Source organism: Tursiops truncatus, chromosome 13 (genome assembly GCF_011762595.2).
Source record: "Tursiops truncatus isolate mTurTru1 chromosome 13, mTurTru1.mat.Y, whole genome shotgun sequence".
Taxonomy (NCBI): domain Eukaryota; kingdom Metazoa; phylum Chordata; class Mammalia; order Artiodactyla; family Delphinidae; genus Tursiops; species Tursiops truncatus.
Genome location: NC_047046.1, coordinates 23,964,018 through 23,976,554, shown reverse-complemented (window position 1 = coordinate 23,976,554; position 12,537 = coordinate 23,964,018). Strand labels below are relative to the sequence as shown.

The 12,537-nt window shown below is 44.8% G+C and overlaps 1 protein-coding gene across 11 annotated transcripts in view; it reads left to right on the top strand.

Moving 5' to 3' along the window:
* The first annotated feature begins 2,566 nt into the window (after window positions 1–2,566).
* PRR14L (proline rich 14 like) overlaps window positions 2,567–12,537 on the top strand; it is a 64,106-nt gene continuing 54,135 nt past the window's right edge. For 6 of the 11 annotated variants that reach the window (XR_002179373.3, XR_002179372.3, XR_012325263.1 and 3 more), the window contains exons 1-2: window positions 2,570–2,717; window positions 10,007–10,530. Coding sequence is in view for 5 of the 11 variants with exons in the window: in XM_019950073.3 (XP_019805632.1) it covers window positions 10,057–10,530 (474 nt within the window). In the remaining 6 variants the exon portion in view is untranslated. Of the gene's footprint in view, window positions 2,718–10,006; window positions 10,531–12,537 lie in introns of those variants that run through there. The other 5 variants (XM_019950074.3, XM_033837254.2, XM_073790316.1 and 2 more) reach the window with 4 other exon arrangements.

Sequence of the window (12,537 nt, the reverse complement as noted above, 5' to 3'; positions counted from 1 at the left end):
AAGGGTTCAGCCTAAGCCTTTATCTGTTGGGACATCTTTCTCTTCTCGAGTTAAAAATCAGAGCTGTGTGGGCAGTGCCTGAAGCTGGCCAAGGGCTGCTGGCAAGTTGCCAGCTCCATCTAATTGACCAACCGTTTTCAGAAATTTTCTGAATGTTGAAATAAAAAAAGCATCACATACCACAGAAGGAGTAGGGAGTGAGTGAAAGATTCGATTCGGAAGTTAACTCTTAAATAATTGCAATTTTTTATTTTTTTATTTATTTATTTTTGCGGTACGCGGGGCTCTCACTGTTGTGGCCTTTCCCGTTGTGGAGCACAGGCTCCGGACGCGCAGGCTCAGCAGCCATGGCTCACGGGCCCAGCCGCTCCGCGGCATGTGGGATCTTCCCGGACCGGGCACGAACCCATGTCCCCTGCATCGGCAGGCGGACTCTCAACCACTGCGCCACCAGGGAAGACCTAATTGTAATTTTTTAATAGTAAAGAAAAACATGTAATCAAGCAGACTGCAACAGTTGCAAAACCTGTCACGGATAAAATGTTAAATATAAAATACATGTTTATGTTGCCAATTCGGGGGGCACACCCAGATCCCCCAGGCTGTTTTTCAGTAGCTGAAGTCCTTCCATCCCAGAGTTTAGGGGACTCGCTGTCCCTGGCCCTCAGGGGAATTTGATTCCGTCTCCTGAGAGATTGGTGTGTCGTATCTTGGAAATACAAATATTTCACTTTTTAATTTGGCAAAAATTTGTAAAAAACCTTGACGAGTTTTGAGATTTTAAAAAATTGCCTAGGGAATTCCCTGGTGGTCCAGTGGTTAGGACTCCATGATCTCACTGCCGAGGGCATGGGTTCAGTCCCTGGTGAGGGAACTAAGATCCCACAAGCCATGTGGCCAAAAAAGTCTAAAGCTGGTCAAAGTTAGGGGTTAGGGAAGGCTGGAGGGGGTAGCTCCCAGACTGGAGAGCCAATGGCCTTTGTTCTACAATGTACAATCACTGTGCTACAACCACATGGAGGATTGCCTGTTTTTAGCTGTGTGGCTTTGCACAGGATACTTCTCTTTCCTCAAATTTCTCCCCTGACAGATGGGAATAAAAAGTACGTGTTCTTCCTCCTTCACAAGGTGTTTGAGGGCCAAGCAAGGTGAGGGACATGTTAAGTCTTTGAAATTAGAAGAACTTAAAGTGCCAAGTAAATGTCACCAAAAGCATGGAATTTGTCAGGAAATTGGCTCTTCTCGACTTTTAGGGGATTGAATTATATATATATGATGCTTCTTTGGGGTCCCTTTGTGCTTAACACAGAGCTAGGAGCAAGACTGGGACTAGGGTGTGGTAGGTGGGGCTAATGAGACACTTGCCTTATTTAGAGCACAAAATGCTAAGGGGGTCCCAAAAAACTCAGCAATGTAAATAATGTGATTTTTGTTTTTAAAAAAAGAATACAAAAAATCCATGTTGAACAAAATATCACATTTCTAAAGACGAGATCAATAATGGTGCTGTGCAGTAATATTAGATCCTGAGGGAAAAGACAAACCAGTAATACTGAGTTTCTCAGATCCTCTTCTATAGGCACATAGTTGCCTGAGAAAGAACTTGAGGACTTGGCTACTATAAGTGTAGAAATGTTCTAAAGTGAATTTCTAGTTAATTCATCCCAATAGCATCTGTGGTAGCCTGTATGTGAACTGTGTATGTATATAGACGATGGATGGACTTACAGGCTGTAAACAATAGGGTTGGCCTTTAGGTGTGTATATCTCCAGCCCTAACTAAAGCTGGGAAAACCACTGTCTTAGATAAAATGGTCCACATGTTGACTGGTTCAAGGATACGTTGATTAGAGAGGAGAAAGTTAAAATCTCCCACAAACCACCAAACCTCTAGCTCTCTACTCAGCCAAGTTGATAAGCTCCAAGAGACAACAGATTTCTGTTTAATACAGGGCTGTGTGATTTGGGGATTGATTGCATTCTCTGGACCGTCTCAATTCCCTCTTGAATAAACGTTCTTTTCCTTCCTTCAAATATCTGTTGAGTGCCTGCTTGTGCAGGACACTGCTCTAGGTGCTGAGCAAAGAATGATGAACAAAACAGACAAGGGCGCGAGGGACAGATGATAAACAAGTCGATAAACATGAAATGGCAATTTTGGCTACTGTTAAAGCTATGAAGAAATTAAAACAAGATGCCAGAAAGGAGATTTATCAGGGGAGTGACATGATCTAAAATACTGATTCCAGGTATAAAAAGATATCTTGGGCTGCCAGGGTAGAAGCCGGGAGGCCCGGAGAGTTGCAGCCGTTCGGGCCAGAAAAGAGACTGGACCAGAGTGGTCTCAGTGGAGTCAGACACTGGACCTGAAGCTCAGCAGGAGCGGAGTCAAAAGATGTGTTCCCCTTTAAGAGTCCTGGCCGCAGGGGCGGGGCAGAGGCCGCTGGAGCTAGCCGAGGGCGGGAGGCTCCACGCGGGAAGAGCCGCCCCAGGAGAGCGCGCGCGCAGTGCGGGGGCGGGACCTGGGCGAGTCCGCATGGCTAGCTCGGGCCCCGGATGAGGAAGTGCGGGGCGACCATAGAGACGAAGAGGCGGCGGCGGCCGGAGCGTCCCCGGGCTCTCGGCTCCGCAGGCTCAGGTAGACTTGGAGGCTACGGGGCAGTGGCTGCAGAGGCTGGGCTGGCGGGGCGAGCGCGGGCCGCGGAGCCGACCTGAGGGTAAGAGGCCGGGGGCGGGAAGGCTTCGGGCGTAGCCGCCCCGCCGCACTCCAGTCTGAGTGGACCCTTCGCCGGGCGGTGCAGGCTGAAGGGGAGCCCGGGCACCCCGCCCTCTCGGGGCGCCGAAGGGAACGCAGGCTGCGCTGCGGGCGCGGAGCGACCCGGGGAGAGGGAGGAGACCAGGCCCCGCGTCGCGAGGGGAAAACGGCTTCTCCGAGTCATGGCTCCGGCGGGGGAGAACGATTCCTCTTCGACCTCGATACGGCGGGGGACCCCCAACTTCTCTCCTCGGGGCGGGCGACGCCCCTCGTCGTGGGCGAACGCGCTTCTCCGGCTGCGGCGCTCTTGTCAGCAGAGGGAGACTCGCTCCCGGGGTGCGAGAGGGCGATTCTGAACTTATTTTCAGGAGGGATAAGATCGCTCTCGATTTGGTCAGCGCCCCCCAGGTGGAGAGGAAGACTCAAGTTGCCTAAAAGTGACAGGGGGCTCTTCCTTCCCTGTAAAAGATAGATTTATCTTCCCTTCTTTATTTTTTATCTTTACCCTGATACAGAGGGAGGAAGACCCTGAATTTACTTTATGGTGTTAGTCAGCCTTTCTCCCCTCCCCCAGTCGTGTCCACAGAGGGAGCCTCGCTTCTCCGCCCCCGAGCTTCTTGGTGTGCCTGGAGCTCTTTTCCCTCGCACAGTGAAGAGCGTGGCGTTTGAAGTGTGATGGATGCAAGCCCGCGTGTGTCCCACTTCCCACCTTTGTGACCTTGACTCATTTCTTAACCTTTTGTCAGTCCTCCCATCTCTAATTTGGGTACTCTCTTCAAAGAATTGTCCTAAGGGCTAAAGGAAATTTTGTGTAAGTGCTTAGTACATAGTAACCTTTTGGAAAACTGTTGCTATTACTGTTACTTAATTTTTTTTTTAAAGGAAACTAGTATCTTCCACAGAGAAACACAGATTTTTCTATGCATGTCTCTTCCTCTCATCCCTCCCCACCCCCATCACTTTCTGAGGAGGCATTTCCCCGGGGCAGAGAGACACTTGTACTGTCTTAGATCCGACCACACTTCCCAAATTAACAAAGAGGGCCTCAGTTAGAATAATCTGCAAAAAAGACTGCTTTTGGAAGCAGGTCTGTACTCCAAGAGGGAGACCTGATAGGAGAAGCCAACCTTTCCTTTGTCCACAGAAGCTATCACTCCTTCCCGACTGGTTAGAGATGCCCTCTCCCACTCCCCCTACTTGCTCTAGTGACGAAAAAGCTTCCTTCTATCTGATGTGCACACCCCCCTACACCCAAGATGGAGATTCCAACTTCTTTCTCTTGCTCTCCCAAGAAAAATAAGACTCTAGACCTATGAGAGAAGGACGCTTTCCTGCTGTATATTTGGAGTGGCACAGATGGTTTCTTTTCTCCCCTTCCTTTGAAAAAGGAATGAAAATCTTTTATGCAGACTCTTTGTCAGTAGAAATCAGGAGCATTTTCACTGTTTCACTCCCCATGTGGAGACAGAGGGATCCTTTTTCTGCATGCTGATAAAGGGAGGAACGGGGGAAGCCGTGCTTGATGCTATTGAGATTTCTTGTGCACTCCGTGGGGAAGAGCCAGGCCCTGTTCGGTATATGGACTTCCCTGCCCCACTTTCAGTTTGTCTAGAGATCTTCTTCAAAGATTCTTCTTTATCTGTTACTCAAGAAGAGGCCCCCTTCTCCGAATTCCCTCAGGGAGGGATTGGCTACAGTGTCCGAATCTTTGGAAAAGAAAGCCCCTTTCTCAAGGTGAAAGGAGTGTGGTGAACTTCTGAGGGCCTGATCGTTATTGTGAGTATTGTCCCTTGTCACAAGTGTGGTAGTGCCTAGTGTTATTAACTGCTTCGTTTGGTTAAGAGCAGCCCCTTTGCTTTTGGAATTAAAGGGAAGAGAGACCATCAGATGGGATTATTGGGGCACATGGCTTTCTGTTCTGTTGTTTTCTTTGTTTGGTTTTTTTTCTTCTTTTGCTTACTGCTGTAAACTTTGTACCCCCAGAACTTTTGTTTTGGGGCATGTTTGAATGACGAAAGTTGCCCCTTTGTCAGGTTTTTAGTATTATAAAATGTATTCTAATGAGGCTGAGAGCTACAATGTTAATCTTTCATTCGTAGTTTCCCCATCCTCCCCTTGGCTTTTGTTATTTGGTGGGATGGGAATTAACACTTCCAGATTGCCTGAAGACACACTGAAGAACAGCTTTCTATCTTTTTCGTATGTAAAGTGTTCTTAAATTACCTCGTTTGCCCTTGAGTACTTGCAGTGGGGATTAGTCTGAGCTCTGTACCACTTTTGTTGGTGTCTGTAGGTCTGCTGTGCTGAAACAAACTGGAATAGAAAAGTTATTTAGAGTCTTGGGATTTTTACGGGTAACACAATGTTTTGCGATTATTTTGTTGAATTTGTCCATTTTACATGTGAAAAACAAGCCCAGGAAAGTTCAGTGACACACTCAAGGCCGTGCAGCTAGTAAGCGAGAGGCAGGATAGGGACCCTGATCTCCCAGCTTGGAGACCAACAACTAGACTGCTTCCCAGCACTGATTCTGCATTTGAAGCAGAAAGACTGGGAGATGATAATTCTCAATTCAAAGGGCTTTCTTCTTTTATTGGAATAATTATACTGCATACTCCTTATAAACGTTAGTCTTCACCCCCATCCCCACCCCTGGGATAAATCCATCCCCTAAACAATGTAATTCTTATTTGTGTTAATGGTAAATATGACAAGCTAATAGCAGCAGGAGAGAGTTGTTTGTGAATTTATGGGTTATTTTCTGCTTACACCTCAAACTAGGTAGTTATCTGTGTCTTCACCCAGTAGCTTGGTTATAAATCATTAGTAAGGATTAAGACATAAATCCCTGTCTACATTTTATAAGCATGTGTTACTCTTTCCGCTTACTTCAAGTTTATTTAACACTTTAGTGTAAAAACTTTTATGATTGAGGGAGAGAGCTGACATTTGGAAAGATACTGATAAAGGGATAATATACTTACCGGTTATTCTTTATTGCTTCATATTTGGATCTTGAGATATAACGTTTTAAAAAAATTTTAACACGTGTGATAGATGCTCATTGTTTAAAAAAAAAAAAGTACAGCATGCAGATAAGTTATCCATGGTCCCATCACCCAGGGTAACACTGTTAATATCTGGCTTATAGTATTTAAAACAATTTTCCTATATGGATATATATTTTTCCAAAATAAAAGAATCCTAATATTTATCTAGCTTGATAAGACATCTCAGGCAGCTTTCTATGGAGAGGTATATTTCTGTACCATCATTTTTAATTGCTCCATTGCATTCAGAAATTTAAAGAACTTGAATGGTAGAATTCTGTTGTTTCTGCAGTCTTGTGGCATTACCAATGTCTTGATAGAGGGAGAAAGTTGAGAGGACAGTTTAGTGATGCGAGCTAGTGAGTTGAGAATAATTGTAAACTGCTGCTCTAGGCTTGCATCTAAATATGACTTCACCTCTGAGGGTTCCAGCTGAGGCACTTAGCTGTTCTTGGTGACTCCACTTCACATACTGCTGAGAAACTTGAGGACCAGAATCACGCTGCAAAAAGGAGGGAGTGTCTGTTTTGCTTCGACAGCAGACGTGCCTAGTTGTTTTACAGGTTGAAAAGTCTTATAATTATGTCTCTACCAAACAAACGTATCAAGAGATGGTAGTTTTGTGGCGTTTGGCTTTTGTATATTGGAAGTTATCTTTTGGTGACCAAGCTTTACAATTCTGTTTTGGTCCACACCAGTTTACAACATAGATGGAGGTGTAGGAAAGGTAATGGCACTGTTTCTCCTGAGGAATATTTTGAGCCATTTTATGTGATTATCAACATTGCCTCTTTGTGATAAGCATCTGCTTAGGAAGCATGTATTTGTGCGTGATTTTGTGTTCAGAACAAAATCTTGAGTTAGGACTGTGGGGTTGGAAAGGAGTGAGATTTGTTAGAGACACAGCTGGAGTTGGGACCGTTGGTACAAGCGCTAATTGAACGGCATGTGGATGGTCAGACATGATTACGTCTGAGGATTCAAGTCTGAGCTCTGGGGTAACGGGTGCCATTACTAAGAGAGGCAGTGGGATCAAAAATAAGCATATAATGCTACCGAGAGCCTCTTACTCATCCTGTTTCTCATAGCTGCTTGCATGTAGCAATACTCGATTATTCACTGCGTTGAATGGGTTCTATTTTAGGCTTGTTACGTTTGGGGGGGGGTGCCATCCTTGTGAGTGAAACGTAGGTCACAGCTTGAGAAAAAGTTGGGGCTAGGGACAGATTTCTTTCTTTTAAAAAAAATCAGCTGTATTAAGATGTAATTCATATAACTTGTAATTCATCAACTTAAATTGTACAATTCAGTAGTGTTTGGCATAGTTTGAGTTGTGCAGCCATCACCACAATCAATTTTAGAACACTTTTATTGCCCCCAAAGGAAAAACTGTCCATCAGCCACTCCCTGTTTCTCCAACTCTTCCAGCAGTAAGTGGTCACTAATCCACTTTCTGACTCCAGATTTGCCTGCTCTGTACATTTCGTGTAAGTGAGATCTTTCGTGGTCTTTTGTGCCTGGCTTCTTTTACTTACATAAGGTTTTCAAGGTTCATCCATGTTGTGTCATGAATCAGCACATCATTTCTTTTCATAGTTAAGTAATACTCCATTGTGTGGATAGACCACATTTTGTTGATCCGTTCATCAGTTGATGGACATTTTGATTTGTTTCCACTTTTTGGCTCTTGTGAACAGTTCTGCGGTGAACATCCGTGTACAAGTTTTTGTGTGGGCATGTGGTTTTTGCACATGTTCCTCAGAGTGGAGTCGCTGGATCATGTGGTTACTCTGTGCTTAAAGGGACAGTTTTGAGTCATCCTGTTAGCAGAGAAGCTGCACGAAAAGGTGAGGTCATCAAAAAAGTGAATCCTGGGAAGGGAGGTGTATCGAGGGTTGAACTTGAGAACACCCGCACCCTGGCAGGCAGGGAGACCCACGGAGCTCGTCTCCACCTTCTCTTCTACAGTAGTCTTTCCTGCAGTTACTCTTTTGGTGCATATGTGGTGTGACAACTAAAAGCTGGATTGTTATCTGTCGATGGGAAAGGGAAACTGAACCAAATTAAAATGGAGCACTTCCAGCCTTTTGGGAGCGGGGGTATCAAATAGCAATTTCACTTTATCCCTTAATCCCCAGGTATACACACACACACACACACAAAATGGCTTAAAATCTAAAGTACCCCTAGAAATCCAGGAGCTAGAGGAGAAAGGGGAAGACTAGCTCCAGAAAGAATGCCTTTGTCAGCACGGTTTATGAAAGTCCCCTGTGAGTCTCACCTCACTCCTTTGCACGCCAGTGCATCTCTCCTTGCTTCTCCTTTGGATTCAAGTTTCTTCACCAGCCCTCCTGTGTTACCTCAACCTTATGGACCAGCAGTCAGCTTTCCTGTAATTTCTAGTATTCGTATTTAAGTTAGTGTATTGCGTTATGTCCTTTCACCTTTGAGTAGGGTTCCTTGAAAACACTAAGGCGCTCGCTCAGCAGATGAGAGCATAGGGACGTGAGTAAACCAGCCACCACAGGTTGGAAAACCAGGAGGAGGGCAGAATGGTCTGGAATGAGAGGGCCTGTCATCTGCCCTTCCTCAGCCCCAGCTCCAGTCAAGACAGCACAAGCCAGTGTAGGGGACCTTCTGTCAAGGAGGAACAGTCGTCAACCCAGGAGTGCTCAAGGAGCGGGCTGCTCATTGACGGGGGAGGCAGAGCGTGTGCCTTTGTGTAAGCGGCATCGGTGGACTTTCCCCTATAATCAGGGTACAAACAGACAGGGCCCAGGGCCGCTGGGTCGTAAGGAGGGAGTTACGTGGTGTCTCGGAGAGTCCCTCATGCTTAAAAATCTGATCGTGGTCGGTGGAGAGACGGTGAGACAGCCTAACAGTCAAAACAGTTCAGTAGCAAGCTCTGGGTATTACTTGTATGTAACATGTTTATTTTGGAGAAAGATGGACATTAGGAAGTGGTGAGAGTACATCTGAAACATCCTTTCCTATGTACATTTCGGCCAAAGGAATCTGCTGTCGGTACTTCCGATAAATTCTTGATATGAACTCGGAGATTCCAAAGATTTCTCATCTTCTCTCTCCTCCTGTTTAGGGTTAAGGAAAACATCAAGAACGAAAGTGTGCAGTATCTCATTTGGTTATCATTTCCGCCTTGGTCAGGTCAAGTGGATTTTGTGGTGGAAACCACACGCGTTTGGTAGACTAAAATGGAAAAGTTACCGGCCAGGAGACCCTGGTTTTGGGTGTACCATTCCCAATCTGTGTGTGTTTGTTTTGATTACTTTAATAATACAGTATCATGAACTACTTAAATATGTACATTTTAGCAAATAACCCATGTTCCCATTACCCAATGTGAGAAGTGAAACATGACCAACACAGTGGAAGCCCTGGGTGTCCCCCCTCCATCCCTCAGTTAACCATGTAATGTTTTAGGCAGGTCACCTTTACCCTCTTCAGGTGTGGTGTTAGAACCTGTAAGAGGAAGACAACAGCCGCCCTGCTTAGCTCACTGGGTTGTTATGAGAATCAAATGAGTGGTGTCTGTGAAGGCACTTGGAAAATCTCGAGGTGCTGAGTTGAAGTCAGGAGGGATTTGCCCAAGAGCTGATTTAGTCGTGTTGGGTGCCAGCCTGCGTAGACACAGCTCAGGTGTTTAGTGAGCACTTTTCTCTATATCTTCTTCCAAAGAGAATTCTTAATGAAGAAAAGTCAGTGAATCGAATTCTTCAGAGTCCCTCAGTATATGTTAATTCAGCAAATATTTTCTGAGTACCTTCTATGTGTGAAACAACTATTCCAGGCAACAGGGATATAGCAGCGAACAAAACGCGCAAGGTTCACAACCTGAAAACAATTCAAAAACAATCTTTATTTTCTTATTTACATTGGGTCTATCCTTGGACTTAGACATGTCTTATTCTCATCTACATTTGATGAGATCTCACTTAAATCCAGATTTATACTAAGAATTGTTCACAAGGCAGTATTTGCATTGAAATTAGACATGTCTATTAAAGGTTTAAGGTATTTATTTTCCTCAAACTCAGTCTCTTACAGAGAATTTTTTGGTGCCAGATAATGTTGGCATTTGAGTTAGAATTTTTTGCCTTTGTTTTAGCCAGTTTAAGCTGAGACAGCTTTCTACTACCGTGCAAGGTTTTAAACTTTTATCCCTTCCTTTGATTTGTGTCAGGGTGAGCCGTTTGGTGTAAAAGACTTGACTCCATATCTGCATCTGCCCCCATGCTGTCATCCGGCGTAGAGACCCAGCCCGTTCCACTCGATTCCTCCATGTCTGCCGAGGTGCAGGAATTATACTCTGAACTCCCAGTGAGTGTCTCCAAAGAGCTTCATGCTGACCCTGAGCCAAGTGCGATTCCAGATGTAAAACCTGGAGCCTCAAGCTCTCGTATAAGTCAGAGTAGGGCAGTGCCCTTGGAGCTGCAGAGGACTCCTGTGGAAAGTTGTCGCGAAGAAACCCCTGAGACCTTGGACCATGGGGGTGAGCCTGGGCGGTGTGGGCTGGTGGACCCCACAGCAGAAGGTTCTGTGGCTTCTGGGATCTTGGATAGGGAAGTGAAAGCCAACAGCATGGAGCAAAAGGTCTTCAGAGATGGAGGGGACCAGGAGGAGAGTGTAAGAGACCCCTGTGAGGGAGCAAAGGAAGACACACGTCAATATTCCACAGCTGCTGAAGAGAAGCTCTGCCCCAGCCAGGTAAGAAATGAGATCTTGATGCAGATCAGTTGAGTGGGAATGGCATCTTTCCAACTGGACTAACACTTCTTAGAATAAAGTACAGAGTCTGACAGGTAGCTTATGATTTATTCTTGAAGCATTTCCAAAATGTTGATTTTGATGTTAACTTTCTTTTGATGATTTTTAAAAACATTCGTGTCGCATCAGACACTTGAGGAGAGGAAGTGCTTATCTCATGAAAACGTGTCAGTCCTCTGACACAGCTACTGTATATGGAATGTTGAGTCTCTTTGTGATGGTCGTGTGGGATTTCTGTGTCTGATGTTAAGGAACGATGTGTACTCGTTCCTTGGGTTTTGGTAGCGTCATGGTTAGGATAGAGTGAGGTGTCACAGGGGTATCTTTGAGGGAGGCTGTTGACCCAGCTAGGGCTTCATAGGATGGATACCCTCGCGGGGTCTCCATATTTCAGAAGTAAGTCCTAAGCTTTGCAGGTCTAGAAACTTGACTTATATCTTTTGTACGTCAGAGGTGATGATCTCCAAAAGACTGATCCAAGCTACCCCCCTTCATGAGAGGTTGAAGCTTAAATCAGAAAGCCAGTTCTTTAACTAATACACAGTGAAAAGTGGAATCACTGCTTGGTGTGGCATGGAAAATCGCATCTCTGTGAATTTGATATTGGAATAAGAGGGATTAGTTAGGTGAGACTAATGGTTAGTGAGCTAAGGTAGCCTGATGGACCCCAATTCCTAAAGGAAGTTTTACCTGCCAAGTGGACTAGAAAGCTTACTCTTTGCCCTGGATGGTGCCTTAGATCAAGAGTTAGTAAACTTTCTGTGTAAAGGGTCGTAAAGTAAATATTTTAGGCTTTGCAGGCCATATGGCCTCTGTTGAAACTACTCAACTCTGCCATTGTTGCTTGAAAGCAGGCATAGGTGATTCTTACAAAAATTAGTGTGGCTGTATTCCAGTAAAGTGTTGTCTATAAGCACAGGCTGTAGTTTGTCAACCCCTGCTCTATGTACTAATAAATTCGTATTCTCTGGGCTTCCTGGGCTAGGAAGCCCATTCCCCACCTGATAAAAATACATCATTTCTTTACACAGGTTGCAGGGCAATTGACTGTCATTAGTAGGCTGCGTATATTAACTATAATTGAGAATAGATAAAGCGTGAAGTAACAGTTGAAAAAAATATCAGATTTTATGCTGTGATGCCCTATCCTTAAAAATATAGTTAAATGAGCAAGGTAACAGACCCAAAGTTCCTTACTCCTTGCTATGGTGGGCTGCATCTAACAAGATGGAAAGTTTTCTTCGTGTAGAATTTGATATAAAATGAAATTATGAGTATATAAATGAACACAACATACTTATATTAGTACGTGTATATACATACATATATACGTACCACCCAACTCGAGAACTAGAAGATTACTGTCTCCCTATTCCTTTTCTAAACCATTCCCTTTCTCCCTTTTAACTCCACCAGAGGTAAATTCTATTTTGAATTGTGTAAAGCAAAATGAAATTTAATAGATATAAATGCAAGATTTTGTACTTGGTTTTCATAAAGGGAACTACACACAAGTGGAAAACAGAAGTGAAAAACAGAAGCCCTACACGTTTTAACTGGTTAATTAGAATTGACTCTGTAGCTGCCAAGAAAAGCCAGTTTGCTCTTAATATACATTAACAAAATGTGTTGCCTGGACAGAGGTGGTGGTTGTGTGCTTGTGTGCTGGCTCGCCTGTACCTAGAGTATCATCCTCATGGTTCTCTCTCCCCTACCCGCCCCAGCATTCAGATGAGCTCAAGATACAGGGAGGATGGGGTGGGGAGCAGAGGGGAAGCAAGGAATGAGTCAGTGTTGGGGTTCCTGGCCAAAGCAGAGCCTGTCCCTTCCTTTTCACATTGAGCCTGGGGTCATGTGGGAGGAATGTATTCATGGATAAGAATTCACACTAAGGACACAACGTGAAAATACCCCATTGGAAGCCGAGTTGCTGGGTCTTCCTGAAAA